General features: G+C 36.2%; 1 protein-coding gene across 1 annotated transcript in view; it reads left to right on the top strand.

Annotated features, from left to right (window-relative positions):
- Window positions 1-19,124, top strand: part of Malrd1 (MAM and LDL receptor class A domain containing 1) — a 638,235-nt gene that overhangs the window by 261,050 nt on the left and 358,061 nt on the right. Inside the window, exons 21-22 of the mRNA XM_019205159.2 lie at window positions 10,625-10,781; window positions 14,528-14,638. Of these exons, the coding sequence (XP_019060704.1) occupies window positions 10,625-10,781; window positions 14,528-14,638 (268 nt within the window). The remainder of the gene's footprint in view (window positions 1-10,624; window positions 10,782-14,527; window positions 14,639-19,124) is intronic.

The raw sequence follows: 19,124 nt of genomic DNA, 5'->3' as shown, positions 1-19,124 counted from the left end.
AGATCTTAAGATGTATCCATTTAGCTAAGGTCTCGTTTACCCCACTTTATGGAAGAATAATACTCCATTGTGTATGTATGATCGTTTTTATCAGCTGATGAAGATTTGGACTATTTCCAAGATTTACCTATTACAAGCTATGCTTCTATAAACATGGGTGTTCATATATCCCTATGGTATGATGTTTTTAAATTTTTTCAGAAGATATCAAGACAGGGATGTCTGGGTCAAATGGAACCTCTAGTTTTAGCTATTTGAGCAATCTCCACACTGACTTCCATAGTGGTCGCACCATTTTATGCTCTCATCAGCAGTGGAGAAAGGTTCTCATTCCCCAGTATTCACTATTGATTGCTTTCTTGATAATAGCTAGTCTATCTGGAGTGAAATGGAACTTTAGTCCTGTTTTAATTTGCATCTCTCAGATGACCAGAGATGTTGAACATTATTTCATATATTTATTTGCCATTTGTACTTCTTCACCTGAGAAGTGTGTATTCATCTTACATGTCTAGGTTTAGATTGAGTCATTAAATTTGGAGGGTCTGACTTTTTTGAGTTCTTTATATATTCTAGATACTAGTCTTTTCTCTGAGGGACAGCTGAAAAAAATTTTTCCTACTCTTTGTGTTGTCTCTTTACTTTGTTTCTCTTGTTGTGCATAAGAAGTTTAATAAGATGAGTTCCCAGTTGTTGACTCTTGGTGATAGTTCCTGTGGGATTGAGGTTTTGTTCATGAAGTCTTTGCCTACATCTCTGTTTGCAAGAGCTCTACCTATTCTTTCTTCAGCAGATTCAACTTTTCTGTTTTAATATTTAGAACTTTAATACATTTCAATTGTAGTTTGGTGCATGGAGGGAGATAATAGTCTAGTTTGGGTGTTCAGCGTGTGGAAAGCCATTTAATAATGAAGCTTTCTTCCAAGGAAGGTGTTTGGCCCCTTTATCAAAGATGAGGTGGCTAGGTATGTTTGGAATTGTTTCTGAAAATTCTATCGATTCTGGGTTCTGTTGTTTTTTCTTCCCCAATACCATGCTGTTTTTCATCACAGTAGCTTTGCAGTATAATTTCAACTCAGGGATTGCGATCTCACTCCCTTGCCTTTATTGCCCAGAATTGCTTTTGCTATTCCAGGTCTCTTCTGGTTTCGAATGAATTTTAGGATTGTTTTCTCTAATTCTGTGAGATATGCTGTTGGTATTTGATCGAGATTCCATTAAATTTGTATTACAAATTTGCAAGTGTGGTCATTTTCACTATATTGGTTCTTCCTACCCGAGATCAAGGGATATCCATTTTATAATATCCTCTTCAATCTCCTTTTTCACAGTACTGTGGTTTTCAATGTAAATGTTTTACTTACTTCATTAGGTTGATTCCTAAGTACTTCATTTTTTGGATGCTCTTGTGAAGTTGAGGTTTCCCTAATTTCTCCTTCAGTGATTTTATTATTTGTGTTCATAAATGCTGTTGATTTTTAAGTGTTGACTTTGTATCCATCTATACTACTGAATTTGGTTGTTAAATCTAGAAGTCTTTTGGTGGAGTTTTTGGGGTCTTTTATCTAGAGAGTATCATGTCATCCGCAAATAATGATAATTTAGCTTCTTCCTTTTCTATGCTTATTTTATTTATTTTTATTCTTTCCTAATTTCTCTGGCTAATATTTCCAAAACCATGTTGAATAAGAGTGGTGACAGTGGACATCCTTATGTTTTCCTGATTTTAGAGTGAAAACTTGCAGTTTCTGACCATTTACTGTGATGTTGGCTGCTCATTTGTCATAGATGGCTTTCATCAGATTGAAGTAAAAACCATCTATTCCAATTCTGTACAGATTTTGTCTCAAATATGTGTAGGACATTTTAAAATGCTTTTTCTGCATCTGTTGAGATGATCATGTGGTTTTTGTCCTAGGGTCTGTTAATACTGTGTATTTTATATATATATTGATTTGTATATATTCAGCCATCCCTGAATCCCAGGAAGGAATTCTTCATTACGGTGTATAATCTTCTTAGTGATTTGCTGCATTCTGTTTGTCAGTATCTTACTGAAAATTTTTGTGTATGCTGTTTAGGGAGATCATCTTGTTCTCTTTTTTGATTGGATCATTTTCTATATTTGATATCAGGATAGTACTTGTCTCTAGGAATGGCTTTGGAAGTATTGCTTCTCATTTTCATTGAAGAGTTTGAGAAGTAGTGACATTAGATCTCTGAATTTCTTGCAGAATATGTTTTCTTTGTTAGTAGATTTTTAGTCAGATCTTCTGTTTCACTGGCTGATACTGGGTTATTTAGAATTTTTATATCGTCTTGATTCACTTATGGTAATTACTATGTATTTAAGAGCCTGTCCATTTCTTCTGTTTTTTTCCTTGGTATTAGAATATAGGTTCTCAAAGTAGATATTGAAGATCTTCTGAGTTTATGCAAGATTTGTTGTGATTTCTTTATTTTCATCACTAATTGTGGATTTGAGATTTTTTTCTTTTCCTTTTTGGTGAAGTGTGGCTAAATGTTTGTTAATTTTATTGATTCTTTCAAAGAACTAATTCTTTGATTCATTGATTCTTTGTATTGTTTTCTTAGTCTCCATTGCATTAATTTCTATTCTGATCTTTATAATTTTCTCCCTTGTATGAGCATTGGGCTTGACTGGCTCTTCTTTTTCTAGATGCTTGAGGTTCAAATTTAGGTGTTTTTTTTAGCTTTTTCTGGTTTTCTGATGTGGAAATTAACAGCTATACATTTTCCTCATGGACTGTTTTCATTGTATCCTATAAGTTGTGGAATGTTTATTGTCATTATTCTTTAATTGTGCAGCATATCTTATTTATTTATTTATTTACTGACTTACTTACTTATTGGTAACAGGGATCAAACTTGGCTTGCAAGGCAGGCACAGTGCTACTGAGCTGAATCCCTGGCCCAATTTTTAAATTTCATTTGTGACCCACTGGTTGTTCAGATAGTGTTATTTAATTCCCATATATGTTTATGAAGTTTTTGTGGTTTCTTTTGCCATTGATTTTCAGTTTCATTTCACTATGGCCTGATAATATGCATGGGATGATTTCAGTTCCTTTGCATTACCTAAGCATGTTCTGTGAGCACATACGTTGTCCTTTTTGGAGAATATATGCTATTCATCTGAGAAGAATGTATTCTGATGCTATGAAGTAGAACACTATAACACATCCTCAGTTTATTCGTTCATAGGTTTGGTTCAGTCTGATACTTCTTTGTTGATTTTCTTTTGTCTTATTGATCTGTGTGTTTGTGACAATGGAGTATTAAGATCACCCATGACAAATGTATCAGTGATTATTTGATATTTCATGTCCATGAATTTTGTTTTATATGGTTGGGTGTGCTGGTAATTGGTGCATATATATTTATGATTGTTATCTCTGCCTCATGACCTATTTCGTTAACAAGGATATAGTGACCTTCTTTGTCTCTCTTGATCAGTCTTGGCTTGAAATCCATTTTGTTTGCAAATAGAATAGCTACCCCTTCTTTTTCTAGGTTCCTGTCCCATGGAGTATTGTTTTCCATCCTTTGGCTGTTAGTCTGTCAATTTCTTTTTACTTAAATGTTTTTCTTGAATTCAGCATTTTGTTGGATCTTGCTTCTTAATCCATTCAGCCAGTCTGTTTCTGTTTTTTTCCATTAAGTTTATTGGTACAGTTTAGGTATATAATACAGTTACATTTGCCCTTGGGATCTTGTGCCTTTACATGATGTGTCTTGGTTTTTATTTTTTCCCACTCCTCTGCCCACTCTTCATGCTCTCCATCTATTTACAAATACTTTGTTTCCATGTTTTTCCTTTTCTCATGTTTTTTCTTTTTCCCTTATTACCTTTCCCTATCCTTCCCACTTCCCCTACTCCTTTTGATGTTTTCTTCCTATTTCACAATATCAGTTATACATTTTGATCCTTATTTACACTTTTAGATTTTAACACCAGAGAAACTATTCAGTATTTACACATGTATGTCCTATTAAATTCACTTGAGTATGGCCTCAATATTCATCCACTTAGCTATAAGTGTCTCTGGTTTCTCGTTCTTTATGGCTAAGTAGTACTCCATTTTATTAAAAAAAAAACCATATCTTTATCCAGTCTCCAGTTAATGGGCACTTGAACTCTTTCCAAATTCTAGCTATTACAAACTGAGCCCCTATAAACATGGGTAAGCATATATCACTGTGGTATGATTCTTTTCATTTTTTTGGGAAGATACCCAGCAGGGGAATAGCTGGGTCAGATGGGACTTCTAATCCAAGGTGTTTGAGGTATCTTCATATTGATTTCCAAGTGTTCTCTTGATTGATGAATCTAGACCATTTAAATTGATAATTATAACCGATAATACATTTATCATCATCTTGTTATTTTCCTGCTTGTCAGTGCCCTTTCTTTCCTCTCTGCTTAATTATTTGCTTTGCCTGGTAGGTTCATTCTGTTATCTCTTTTTCGAATGTCTTTCAAAACATTTTGGAGTCCTAGTTTGGTGGTCATGAATTTCTTCATGTGTTCTTTGTTATAGAAATATCTTATTTCTTCATTGACTCTGAAGATAGTTTTGCAGGATACATCAATCTGATTTAGAGTTTTTCTTTTTGTTTTTTGTGGGTTTTTTTCCCAGAACCTTGAACTACTTCACTCCAAACTCTCCTTGATATAAGAGCTTGTGTTGGGAAGTCTGCTGTGATTCTAATGGGCTTTCCTTCTATGTGATTTATTTTCTCTAACATCTTTTAATATTGTATTTTTGTGCTGAATTTCTGGAATCTTGACTAGTATATGTGTTGGGGTAGTTATTTTTTCATTATGACTAATTTGATTATGGGTAATTAGTTCAGTTCCTGCATTGATGTTTGTGAATTGTTTATGGTCGGTATTTTTATTGTTAGTATTGAGAACCCTTAGGAAATGACTACTTCTCTGAGATGTCATCCAAGTCTATCTGGCTTTTGAGTTTTGGGTGTTGCGGAATCCTCCTTCTTCAATTTATTTGGGATGAGAAATTGCTACCTATTTGGCCTTATCTCCTGCTTTTTTTTTTTTTTTTTTTTTTTGTACTGGGAGAATAAGGGACATGAAACTAGCAGAGGAGCAGAACTGGAAATCAGTTCTGATTCACTGTGACTCCTCTATACTTTTTTTTTTTTGGTTTTTTGAGACAGGGTCTCACTATGTAGTTGAGACTCACCTGGAACTCACTATGTAGCTCAGGCTGGTCTTGAACTCACAGCGATCCTCCTGCCTCAGCCTCCTGAGCTCTGGGATTACAGGCGTGCGCCACCACACCCAGCCTTACCTCCTGCTTCTTTAGCACTGGCCTATATTATTTTTTAAAACCCTCAGGTAATCTCAGCCTTGGCATATAAGAAGAAAAACTGATTAGAAAAATTAAATCACCTTAGCTAAAGTAGTACAATCAGTAATAACAACAGATCAAACATAACCTAGAATGACAAACTGGTAATTGTTAATTTGCCATGTTTAGCCTTTTGAACAGGATTTGTAGTTACATAATAAAATTGAAAAACAAATCAGAAAATTTTGTACAGTAAATATCCCCTCAATTGGAAATTTTACCTTCGGGCAGAAAATTTAAAACAAGTTAGAAATAGAAGAAGAGAAAGGGAGTAAATGTAAGTCTAGAATGGTATAGCAGGTAGGAATGAAAGAAAGAAGAAAGAGAAACAACAAACAATACAGCTAGAAACAGTGTTCTCCCTCATATAAAAACAAGGTCAATCAAGAAAAAGAGAAAAATAGTAAAAAAAATTTAAAAGCTAAGAAAGGAAACAAAAAGCTCCCTTCAGGACGTGTCTCTGCTGTCACTTGTTGATGGGGAAGACTGCACCAGTCCCTATTGATTGATCCCAGCAAGCCAACGGTAGACTTACGGTAATGGTGGGTAATCCCAGCAAACCTATGGCTTTAGTTTCACTGAAATCCAGGCTGGTTTTGGTTTCTAGTTATGAGTATGGGATGTGAGTTTTTCAGCATATAATGCTCTAAGTGAGTCTTGCCAATTTGAGCTCAGCTCCCTGACCTCCTGCCAGGTAAACTTGATTGTACTTCACCCTGACACTGGCAGCTGCTAGATAGAGTGAACCTGCAGCTGCCCTGAGGGCTGATTTCCTTGGTTCCTTTCCAAAGTGGCTCCTGGCCAATCGCCCTATCCTGGGAGATGTCTGACCCCAAACAACTCAGCAGCCACGCACTCTGCAGCTTCTGCCGCTCCATGCCCTGGTGCGTGTTTTTTTCATGGAGGCCTCTGTGGTCACCAGTAGTTACCATTCCTCTGCAGGTTCCAGACCTCCCTCTTACTCAAGCCAGGGCTCAGAGAGAAAGCACTGCTTGCCTCCTCCCTCCTCCACATTGTGGACTCTTTCTTCATTCTCCCTGTGGGCTAATTCTCACTTCAGATCCTGGCCGGGTCCCTGGAACCCACCTCCCTCCTATTTCTCTTCTTTACATTTCTGTATTCGGGCATCTAGCGTCCAAAGGTAGAAGAGGCTGTTTCTCTGCTGCTCACCATCCACTGTATTCCTGGAAGCCCTCAGTATATATTTTAATCCGTTTGGGAAGAGTTATATGGAAAACACTGACTCCTACAATTCGTGTCCAGTGTTAGTGCCAGAACGTACTCCCACAGGAGAGCAAATCGGACATATTTCTTCCCAACTACCTTTTCCAGCAGGAGGCAGAGGCAAAGCTATGTAGAAATTACAGTGGCATATAGATGTGATACAGTCTTAATCAATATACCAACAGCATATTTCACAGAAGTAGAGAAAATAATCCTAAAATTTATATGAAATCAGAAGAGACACAAAATACTGAAAGCAATTTTTGGCCACAAAAGCTAAGCAGAAGGCCTTAAATTACCAGATGTCAAGCTGTCCTACAAAACAGTAGTGATAAAAATGGAACAGTACCAGAACAAAATCTAATATGAAGATCAGTGGAACAGAATAGAGAATACAAAACATCCAAGACAGGTTCAGCTATTTGATCTTTAGCAAAGAGAACAAAAGCATACATTGGAGGAACTTTAGCCTATTCAACAAATGGTGCAGGGAAAACTTATTGGCTTGCAAAAGATTGAAAGTCGACTCAAATCTCTCTCTCTGCACTAAATTAAAATCAAAATGGATCAAATATCTAAACAATAAAATAGAAAGATTAAACTTATGGGAAGATAAAATAGGTAAAGTTTTTGAAGACATAGTTATAAGAAAGGATTTTCTAAACATAACATAATTGCACAAGAAATAACAGCAATAATCAACAGATGGGATTAAATCAGACTAAAGAGCTTCTATACAGCAAAAGAATCAAAAGTAGAGTGAAGAGACAACCCATAGAATGGTGAAATAATTTTGCTGATTACTCTTCAGACAGAGGACTAATATCTAGAGTTTATAAAGAACTCAAAAAAAAATTCAACCACCTAAATTAAAGAACTAGTCAAGAACTAGTCAAGTGAAATGAACAGTCATTTCACAGAGGAAGAAATACAAGTGACCAACAGATATATGAAAAAATGCTCAACATGACTGACCATTAGAGAGGTGCAAATTAAAAGAACACTAAAATTCCATCCTGTGAAATCAAATGAGTGGCAATCATCAAGAAATAAAAAAAAATTTGGTGAGAGTGTGGCATAAAAAGTAACCCTCCTTCATTGTTGGTGGTTATTCAAACTATAGCCATTATGAAAATCAGTATGGAGATTTCTCATAGTACTGAAGTTACAAATTCCATATGACCCAGTCTTCTCCCCTCTAGATATATTCACCCAAGTGCTAAGACATCGTACTACAGTGATATATGCGTACCAATGTTTAATAGCTAAATCCTGGAAGCAGTTCGCATACCCATTCACAGATGTTGCATAAAGAAATTGTGGTACCTACATATCATGGAATACTACCAGGGTACAAAGAAGGACGCATTTGAGACATTTGTAGGAAATGGATGCACCTAGAAAATGTAATGTTGAGTGAAATAAATCAGATGCACAGACTAACATGCGGCGTCTCTCATCTGGGTAAGACAAAGTACAAACTAAGAGAAAAATAAGGGAAGGATGGATTGAGACAAGGGGGTAGTTCTCTTGCATTTGGAAAAGCATCCAGCAGACCAAGGGTGAGGTGTGAGGGGCAGGTGATGGGGAAATAGGCAGAGTGAAGAGTTGCCAGGTACGAGGTCCTAAGAGCTTCCACAGACATGGACATTATATAAAAACGTGAAGTAAGATTAGCAACATCAACAAGAATGAAAAGGGGAAAAAGAGAGCTAGAGGAAGAGGGAGGGAAAGTAGGGAAGGGGTTTAAAAAAGAAAAGAGCTGTGTTTATGTACACGGACCACCTCCCCAAGGTGACTGTAGAATGCATGCACGGCAAACTTGCACTAATAAAATTGAGAAAGAATGGCATGTTAAATATTATTATTGTTTCCTAAGTCCATATGGAAAACATTAACAAGTTTGCAAAGGTGGATTTGGGGTCACAATACAATCTATCTTTATTTTTGAAAGACTACTTTAAGTGATGTGAAAAGAATAAAATGAGTCCAGAGTAGAAGTGGGAAAACACAGAGGCTAGTTATTCTAGGGATGAGATGACACAAATCGAGCTTCAGGTGCAGCAATAAAACATTGTGGGATGGAAACTCAAACACCTCTGTGATAAAGCATTATGAAATTGCAATGATCTCAACTGTTGCTTGAAGATTTACAAATTAAATACTTGATACATATAGAGCAGTCTGCAGGTTTTCCTCACTGTTGCCTTTGTATATCTGAATGGGTAGACCCTACCTGCAGACTGCTCTATATGTATCAAGTATTTAATTTGTTCTCAGTTTCCCTGGAACATTGGGGAATTAAACATACATATGAGCAGGCTTTTCCACTCAGAAATAAGTAATGACCCTGACACAATCTCCTGCCTCTTCAAGATTCTTAGCTCACTCCCTCCAGTTTGGAGTGGACTAAACTTTTTATTTCATTGGCAGCACCTAAGGACATAAACATCAGTGTGGATTACAGCTACCACCAAACTTATCAAAGTGGGCTTGGTACTGTGTTAGATGTTCCACCTGTTGTATGCCTCATTCTTAGTAAAACCACGTAAGAACTACCGGTTTCACCAAATGTAAAACTGATGTGTTCAGAGAAGTCACATGCTCTGCTGAAAGGTGCCCCAACAGTAAATGAGAAGGCCAGAGGCCAAAACCTGTAAGCTCTTTTGCTGACATTTGTGTTCCTGGAGCCTCGGACAGCCCTGGCAAACCCGTCACCCACTGAGCCCTCAAAATACGTGGTGGCTGGGTGAATACCTCTGTCTGCTGTCTGGTTGCTGTTAATAATTTATATTTCTTTTCTCAAAAAGAAAAAAAAAAAAAAACGAAACAAAGCATGGAGGGCCAGGGATTTAGCTCAGTGGTGCTGCACCTGCCTCCCAAGCTTAAGGTCCTCAGTCCAATCTCAGTTCCAGGAAGAAAAAAAAAAAGGATAAATTTCAAAATAAAAATTTTTTTATGCATAGCTAGGTTAAACGCTGTAAGAACCAGTGACTATATTTAGGTTATAACTCAGTGGTGCTGCACCTGCCTCCCAAGCTTAAGGTCCTCAGTCCAATCTCAGTTCCAGGAAGAAAAAAAAAAAGGATAAATTTCAAAATAAAAATTTTTCAATGCATAGCTAGGTTAAACGCTGTAAGAACCAGTGACTATATTTAGGTTATAAAGTGGCAAGGAATCAACTTAAGCAAACGAGGGTGCCACCCCCAAAAGGTGAAGAATTACTTCTTTAATGCTTCAAAATCTGTCTATAGCCTAGCCTGCCTCTACTGCTTTATCATCTCTGTTTTGAACTGATAATGTAGGTGCTTTTATAGCAAAATTAAGTAGACATTTAATTGTTTCCATCTCCATCTCCATTTTCCTTTTTGAATGTAGAAAAGGCTCATCTTATCTGTCAGGTTATTAAAATAGGTTGAAGTGAAACTGAACTAAATTAACATTGAATAAATTTGAACTGAAAACCTTTCTGGGCCAGGGATTTAGCTCAGTGGCTCCACTGCCTGTTTTTCAAGGGCAAGGACCTGAGTTCGATTCCTGGTACCAAAAAAAAAAAAAAAGAAAGAATGAATGAATGAAAGCCTTTCAGATCTATGAGGGGAACAAATTTTGTTTCTGTTTCTTTACCCTATTTATTCACATTCTTTTTGTCTGCCTGCACCACTGCTAGACATGGTGCCTTTTCTGTCCACATGAAAATCAAGTCTAAAAGCACATCAGGATATTTGCAGTGTCGTTGTTTAAAAGAAAATATCAGTCATATACATTTGATCACTTAGCCTGCGCCGTGATTTATTGTCTCGATGGTTATCATTATAAGGAGCATGACTTCAAACTCAAAATGATAGAATAATTATTTCTGATGAAGATCTGAGACCATAATCCTGCTCAGAGTGTTGTACTTTTAGGAAACAAGTATACAGTGATAAAATATGGTCAGTGACCAACTATGTTATGTTTCACGATGTTTTTTCTTTTTGAAATCTGCTACACTCTTTCCCCAGAAATACCACAGATGGCTGGTATCTGTATGCTGATAGTTCGAATGGGAAATTTGGTGACATGGCTGACATCCTTACTCCTGTTATTTCTCTTACGGGACCAAAATGTACCTTGGTCTTCTGGACTCATATGAATGGTGCTACAGTCGGTTCTCTTCAGGTAACGCTTAGGATGTAGTGTTTCCTCAGTTTTCTGTATAAAAACACAAACTACATAATTTAGTTTCATTAAAATACAGTTGCCTAGCAATTGAAAAGGGACATAGCAACATTTCACTGGTTTTATAATGGTGTAATTGAGAGAAAGCTTTAGTAAAATTTCACATTAGTGACATGTAGGTAATTTCTGTCCATATTTAATTTCACCATTATGCCCAGTCTGATGTGACAGCTTCTTTGTAATGCTATTTTACCATGTAAGTTTCAGTATGAATGTGCCCTATCTAACTCAATCCAATGAATTTATGCACTTTGGTGATATTTGGATATAGAGTCTTATCTTTGACGCTGCTGCTGCAATTTTCCCCAGTAGTCTTTTGTAGATTATTTCTTACAGAATTAATGTCATACACTGTTTTAACCTCATAAAGCATTACACAGGTAGTGGAGAAAACTCCATCCAATATACCTTTCAGAGATACTTTTTAAAAACAATTTTCTTAGTAATGTTTCTTACAGCAAGAAATATCACACATTGCACCCAATAATTTTATTCTGGTCCCTTTTAAATGAATGATTTTTTAGTGTTCCCTAGATTTTATTATCTTGATATTTTAAAAACTTACAGCCAAGTCATTTTGTAAAATGTTCCTCAGGATAGATTTGCTCAATATATTTTGCTACCGGTATCACCAATATTATGTTCTTTTATGATATATCTCATTAATCCATGATTCCTGTCAGTTCCAGTACTTCTGTTTCCTTTATCAATTAGTATTTGTTGAAGAAATATTTAAAGCTAGATAAAATCCTTATCTTGGTGCAAAATTAGTCACCAGTTTTTGGCTTTAGTAGTATTTTGCCTGAATTAAATTTACTGTGATGATGGCCTAATTGTGGTTTTCTAACACTGTTATTCTGTCTCCTTTTGGAGTTTTTATTTTAATGAAAACCATTCTAATCTTTCTTCTTACTTGACTGTTTATTATTTTATATTGGCATGGATGCATGAGTTCCTATTTCATTCATTCAGTGTTTTATAATCTGTTACGATTTGGTCCACGAATAGTCTCAGATTTGCTCTGAGTCCCCCTAAATTGATTTCTGTGTCTCATTAACCAGCCACATCATTCTTTGAGCATTTCTTCCTTTCTTTAATTTTAGTGCCACGTCTCTGGATTATCTATTTCTGGTTAATTTCTGATTTATTTTGGAAGTCCCAGATATACAAGCAAAGAAGAGAGAGGTTCTGGAATATTAATCTAGACCCAGTGCCCTGTTTTCCTCTACTAGACATGTAGTGGTACAGAACAAGATGTAAAATTTGTTAGAAATGGACTCCCATACATTGCTTATTCAGAGGATGCATCTCCATTCATACTGTTTCATAGCATGTGTCATTTTTCAGGTAGCTATGTCTGAAAAATAAATCTACAAATTCCAGAATTGCTAACCAATAGTGGGTTAGACCAGCTATAGCTACTAGGAGCAAGTTAGAAAGATTTTCTTGTCAAAATCCATTAGTTTGTTTTGCAAAGAAGTCTGTGTTTAGCAGATTCGTGACAAGATTATAATTTTGTAGCCTGCCGCCTTTTTCCCCATTGAAGGACGGAAGTGAATTGCAGTCTGGATGATTACCCACTCATTCCTCTACAGCTTTATTGTAATTTTATTATTCAATATTTCCCCTTCCATTTTATTACCCTTTTGTTCTAGAATTTTATTGGAAACTATAAAATGTTACTTTTTTCCAAACAAATTTTAGATAAACACATTTCAAAAATTCTAGTAGTAGTTTTTTATTTTTAACTGAAGATATTAGACATCAATTTTGGAAGAATTGTCCTCTTTCTGAGATATTACCAAGATTGGTTTGGAAGAATATTTGTATACTAATATATCTAAAGGTCTTCAAAGAATCTTGTGGATGGATATTATAATTTATTTTCTGTTTTACATTGACTTTTCAAAAGTGGTTTTAGGCAAAATAATCAGTGTCGCTTACTACAGATATTTTATTAGTAAAATGAAAACTATTTACCTGGTATAATTTTGGTTGAGAATAATGTTCTGAAATATAGCTTTATTTTTTTAGAAAAATAATTTGTGTTATCAGATGAAAATTCCAATACAACCATAAAATTGTTTAAGCAACTAATCATTTCATAGTTAAAATTTTAATGCATGTTATCTTTCTGTGTGTGGTTGAATAAAATATTAAACTTTATATTAATATGTTGGTTGAACACATTTCTCAATTTGTGCTAATGTATTCATGCAAAGATGTTCTTTTTCTTATACATTTTTTTCAGTATTCTTCACCTAATTTATTTTGCTGGTAGAAAATTATATTTTCTTTGGTAATATATTGAGTGACTTTGAATTTTATAGACCAAGAATTTCATGATACTGTTCTAGCAGCAAATTACTCAGAAAACTCTAGTTATATAAAAATAAGTTCCCAAAACTTTATTTTTTTTTGGGGGGGGTACCCGGGATTAAACTCAGGACCTTGTGCTTGTCAAGCAGTCGGTGGAACCACTAAGCTAAATCCCCAACCCAAAAACTTTAATCTTAAAAAGCTAATGATAAAATTAAAAGCTTTTTCACTTTTAAAAGTGAAAACTTCACAAACCATACTTGAATAAGTCTTTGGTTTTACAGTGTCCATTTTTGGAAAAGCAATATTGTTTAATAAATAAGCTATCTTTGGAAATTATTTTAACATGTGAAACTGTTCCGTGCTACCCTAGAGTCATCCTCCTGATGACTTATTTTGTATCATTCTAAAAGAAGAGCCATGATGGTTTGTTCAGTGAGACAAATCCAAATTCCCCTGGAGAGTAACAGTATAATACTTTGGCAGCATTTTGTTGTGATCATAAACCTTTAGGTAATTAATTCCTAAAGAGAAATTATTTACTTTGACTCATGGTTTTGGGGTTCTGGTCTGTGATTGGTTGGCCCATTGATTTTGGCCTGAAATGAGGCAGGACGTAATGGAAGGTTATGGCAGAGCAGTACTGCTTACCTCCTGGTTGGGAGATAGGAGACAGCAAGACAGTGGGTCTGGAACCCGAGTCCTCTTCAAGGTTTTGAACCCAGCGACCCAAAACCTTTCATTAAACCCCACCTTTTTAAGGTTTCACCACTGCCCAGTCGAGCCACTTTTGGGACCAAATCTTCACCAGAATTACCTTTGAGGGCCACTTTTAGATGTCCAAACTATAACCAATACTGATCAGGATTTGTGGTCTCAAGGCTGTTAGGCTGGAAGTTCTTACCCCTCATAGTGCCCATCACTGCTTTTACAGTTGAAAGGGCTTACATTGGACCAACACTGCCCCACTAAAAACAACCCACTAAGAAAAGTCATTCTCCAGAGAGTGTAATAGTGAGTGATTTCATGCTTTGAATTCAATCACGTGTATGTATTTAACATATAAAATATGAAGTATCACTGATGCTGTAATTTTAGAAACCAACTGAGTTCTTAATAAAATGTTGCCCAGTTATAGTAGACATGTTCATGTACAGCTGAATTATGGGAGGCATGTCAGGTGCCCGAGGCTCATGGTGCTGTACTTTTATAGTAGAAAATAAAGAAATCTAATGAAAGATATTTCATCTTTTCTCCGAGGGACTTCATGTAGATATTAACAATTTAAAGAATCACTGGTAAAATTCTACCTGTTTAAAATGTATTAGGACAAAATATTTCAATACCTGCTCCATTTGTCTCTGCAGGTACTCATCAAGAAAGGCAATGTTACTTCTAAAGTGTGGGCTCAGATTGGACAGCAAGGTGCACAGTGGAGGAAAGTGGAAGTATTTCTAGGCATTCACGCCTATGTACAGGTTTGTGATCCAAGTAGTTAGGTGACAAAGGGGTTCTGTTAGTTTTCTTCTTTTTTTTTTTTCAGCTTTAATTGAGTTTATTGGTACATTTTAGGGATACAGTACAGTTACATTCATTGTTGGGATCTTGTACCTCTACATGACAAGTCTTGATTCTCATTTTTTCCCCTTACCCCTGCCCTCCCTTCACTCCCTCCTCCCCTCCCCATCTACAAACACTTTATTTTCATCTTTTCATTCTCTCACATTTTTTTCTTTTCCATTTTTACTCTTCCCCTCCCCATCCCACCTTCCCTACACTTTTATCTCCTTTGTTCCCATTTCTAAATGTCAGTAATCTTATTAGAATCTTATGCATTGTTGCAGATTATTTACACCAGGGAAACTATTCGGTATTTATACATGTGTGACTTATTTATTTCACTTAGGAGTATATGTTCAATATGTATCCATTTTCCTATGAATGAATCTATTTTCTCGTTCTTTATGGCTGAGTAATATTCCATTTTATAGAAAAACCACAACTTCTTTATCTAGTTTCCAACGGATGGGCAAATGGGCTGTTTCCAAGATTTAGCTATTACAAACTGTGCCGCTATAAACATGGGTGCACATACTTCTCTGTGATATGATTCTTTTAGTTCTCTTGGAAAGATACCCAGCTTTTATACTGAATTATTTCCTCCCCTCAGAGTCCCTGTCCTCTTTGTCATTGCCTGAGTGCACACCACCTAAAACTCCCTGTGTTTTTTTCCACAAAGAATGCAATGTCATCAGGTCCTAAGTGCACTCCAATAGGCATTCATCCTTCTAGCAATACTTAATTTAAATGATAAACTTCTTCTATTCCCTGCAACACCTCCCTTGATTTTGCAAATACATACTTGGAGACCATCATAAAATTGACTCAAATGTAATTTAAGGGCAGTCTTTTGAAAGCACATTATATGACTGAAACACAGTGTAGGGTAATTTATTTATGTGATTCCAAATACTTTGGGGGGCACTATCGTGATTCTTACAAATTCCAATGATACATGAAGACAGGCTAGTGCGTGTCGACTAATGCAAGGAAATTTCAAGTAGTGAATAGATCCAGATATTTAAACTGAAAATAATTATGTAAAGTATTTGGTATACATTTTATTTTTTGTGGGTTAATAAAAAAACAAGCGAAGTTTGCTTGGAAGATGAAGTTTAACTGTTAAGTGTTTTCCTGAAAGAGGTAAAGACATCGTGTTATGGTGCTACATGCCCCATAACGGCAGAATCCCTAATACTTAAATATCGGAAGCTACTCGTGTGGCCGCTGACAGATGAATGAATAAAGATGTGGTATTTATACACAGCGGAGTACTAATACGACCTAAAGAATGGTAACTCTGAGTCATACGTAGGCAAATGAATGCACCTTGGCACCATAAAGTAAAGTGAAATAAATCAGACACACAAGGCTAAATATCACATGGCTTCTCTTCTATGAGAAACCCAAAGTTTAAATAATCTAAAGAGGGAAATAAAAGAACTAGGTAATAAAACATGGGAGGTAAGTTTTTTGGAGATGGGAAGGGAATCAGGAGATGGCAGGGCAGAGAGCGAGGGAAAGGGAAGGGAAAAGAACTACGGGTGCGCTACGTACAGGAAGCGCCTCTCCGTGGTGCATGGGATCCTCACCCCCTGAAGGTGTGGACTGATAGAATACAGCAGGATGTTCAGACTTTGAGATACAGAGTAAGAACCCAGAGCCCTTTATGTGGGCATTTCCTTCTTAATCTTAATTACCCGGAGCTTAGTTCTATGAACCTAAAACTACTTATCCCTAGTAGGAGGGATGCGATCCTGGTGAGATACTGCGCTGCGTTTCCACTGTTTCCACTCTTCTGCATGCGCGGCTCAGGCCGCCCCTTTGGTGGGGAGTGTTCAGTAAATACGCACTTTCTCTCACAGCTCAGCCCCTTTCGACTTCAAACGAAGCACGCCCTGGATACACCTATCTTTATACAGTGTGTTCGGTTTCTTGCGATGATAGGTATAATAAGTCCCATATGGTTTCCTCTTACTGGACTATCTGGTTGTCTTGTGGAACGTTTGTTGAAAACTTAGGATAAGAGTAAAAAGTGCAACCTAAATTAATAAAGATTGAGTAACAGTTCAATGGTTTTGGAAATTATGAAATTTTTTATTCAAAGATTCCAGCTGTTCACTCTCCATGATCTTACAATTGTAGCAGGAAGAATCCTCAGTAAGAGCACGTAGGAGATTCTGCTGCTATTAGATAATATGATTTCTCCCCAGGCAGTGAATTCTTAACTAGTTCTATGCACACAGAGTATGGACACGGTAAAGCGAAGCTTAAAATAATATTACAGTGTATTTTGGCAAGTGAAATCAATTGCGGAGTTTTTCTAAAATTCTAATTATTTGCCTATTGAAATTTTACTGGAGATGTTCACTCATGTTATTTGAATCTTAAATACAGTTATGAATGGCTTGTAAACATTTGCCTTTTCATGTGGCTCTTTCATTCATTCGGTAAATCTTACTACCTGTTACCTGCAAAGGATGTGACACTGTGTAGAAGGACGCTGCTCGTGCTGTTTCCATTCTTACAGTTGGCTCTCTTTTCCTCAGAAAAATGAGTACCTGTAATACTTAAGTGAAACTATGACTTTTTAGAAATTGCATTCTGAAAAAGCTATGGGAAGTTTGCAGTTTTACTCAGAAGCCCTTACGTTTAAACAAAACTCATTAATTATAAAAATTTTAACTTTTTCCCTATGAGCTTTAAAATATTTACTTGTTTGCTTTTTATAATAATCCTATGAAATACTTAAACATAAATTTCCATTCTATAGATTTTAAGTCAGAAAGGCCTGAAAGTTAGGAAATTTGTTGTGATTATATAACTACCAAACGGCAGTTGTAGACTTTTGCTGCAAGGAGGTCATCTGCACTCGAACTGCTGTGCTGTATTGTCGGCCAACTTTTTTTGAAATATTTGACCTAGAAATCATTTTGCTGAACAAAACATTGGGCTGCACTTGGTTCTTTTTTTTTCTTTTGATACCGGGAATCGAACTCCGATCCTTGCGCTTGCGAGGCAGGGAGCGGAACCACTGAGCTACATCCCCCCCCCTGTAATTGGTTCTCAAGAGCATTCAGTGATATATTTGACAATACCACGTGTATAATTACATCCATCCTTTCATAGAACATTGATAAATAATAATTGGATCATTTAAACGTGGCTGGTTAATGAGATTGCATTGAATCTCAGAGAGAACCAGTTTAACAAATAATTACTGAAACACTCATTTTCTGATTTCTTTTTCATAAAGCATTGTGTCACATATGTAAATAGATACTTTCCAGATAATAGTGCATCACTCTCATATAATGTTGCTCCAGTACTTAATTTCTCTTGTAAGCAAGTTGTAATTCCTATTATATTTTTTGAGTTTCACCTCTTTGTAATGACTTCTAAGCTCTTCTTGTATTTTAAAGATTTGTTTATCTTTTCTTCCCCACGTGCTATGAAAAACAATTTATTCCTGTTATGTAAGTTCAGTATTTACATAATTTTCCTTTGATAATGCGGCAGGTATTATGATTTCAATTCTGTCATCTTACCTTTAAAAGAAAAGATGCAAGTCATACAATAATATTAAAGACATACCATTTTAAGAAAAAACTAATCACTTCTTTCAAGAAAAACAATTGTTTAGCATTTGTGAAAATGTTGTTAGGAGTTGGGTACCAGTAATCACAAAGGTAAATCTTTACTTTTTATCTCATCTCTATCTGTTCTAAATTTACTTCAAAATGTTTCCTATGTTAATGTGTAGGCATTTGCCTTACAGTGAAATTTACTAGAAATGCTGGATCAATTTTACTTGCGGATCTGAAGATAAACACATGACTTTTTATGTTCTATGAAACAATGTTCATTGTTATTTGAAGCAATGGTATTATTAGAAACTCTGAAAATTTTAGTGTGTCCTTTTATTTTTTAATCACTGATGATCTACTAAATTCTGTGTGATTGGGAAATCACTGTCAAATCATAGGGCCCCTGAAGATTCTATTCATGCCCTTGAGTGTTACTCAAGTACAAATCAAAATCGTTTCAGTTCCAAAGATTTGGCCATCAAAAAAACAGCAGAGCCGGGGATTTAGCTCAGTGGTTCCGCCACCTGCCTCGCAAGTGCAAGGTCCCGAATTCACTCCCTGGTGCCAAACCAAGCAAAACAAAACAAAACAAACCAACTCATGATGGTGAGGTCTGATGTTTTTCACTTCCAAATGATGATTGGGGTGGACAATTCCATGGGACGGCAAGAATTGAACGGGCTGATGGATGTGCTTGTACCTTCTCTCTCCGTGCTTTTCCGTCAGCAGATGGGCGCTCAGGTTCCATGAATGAGGAAGCTGTGAGACATGGGCGGCTCTCGGTTGAGATCCTAAAGCTCGCAGAGGCAGCAGGAGC

The sequence above is a fragment of the Fukomys damarensis genome, unplaced genomic scaffold (assembly GCF_012274545.1).
Source record: "Fukomys damarensis isolate Sample0158 unplaced genomic scaffold, DMR_v1.0_HiC HiC_scaffold_37, whole genome shotgun sequence".
Classification (NCBI taxonomy): Eukaryota; Metazoa; Chordata; class Mammalia; order Rodentia; family Bathyergidae; genus Fukomys; species Fukomys damarensis.
This window is presented reverse-complemented; position numbering and strand designations above follow the sequence as displayed.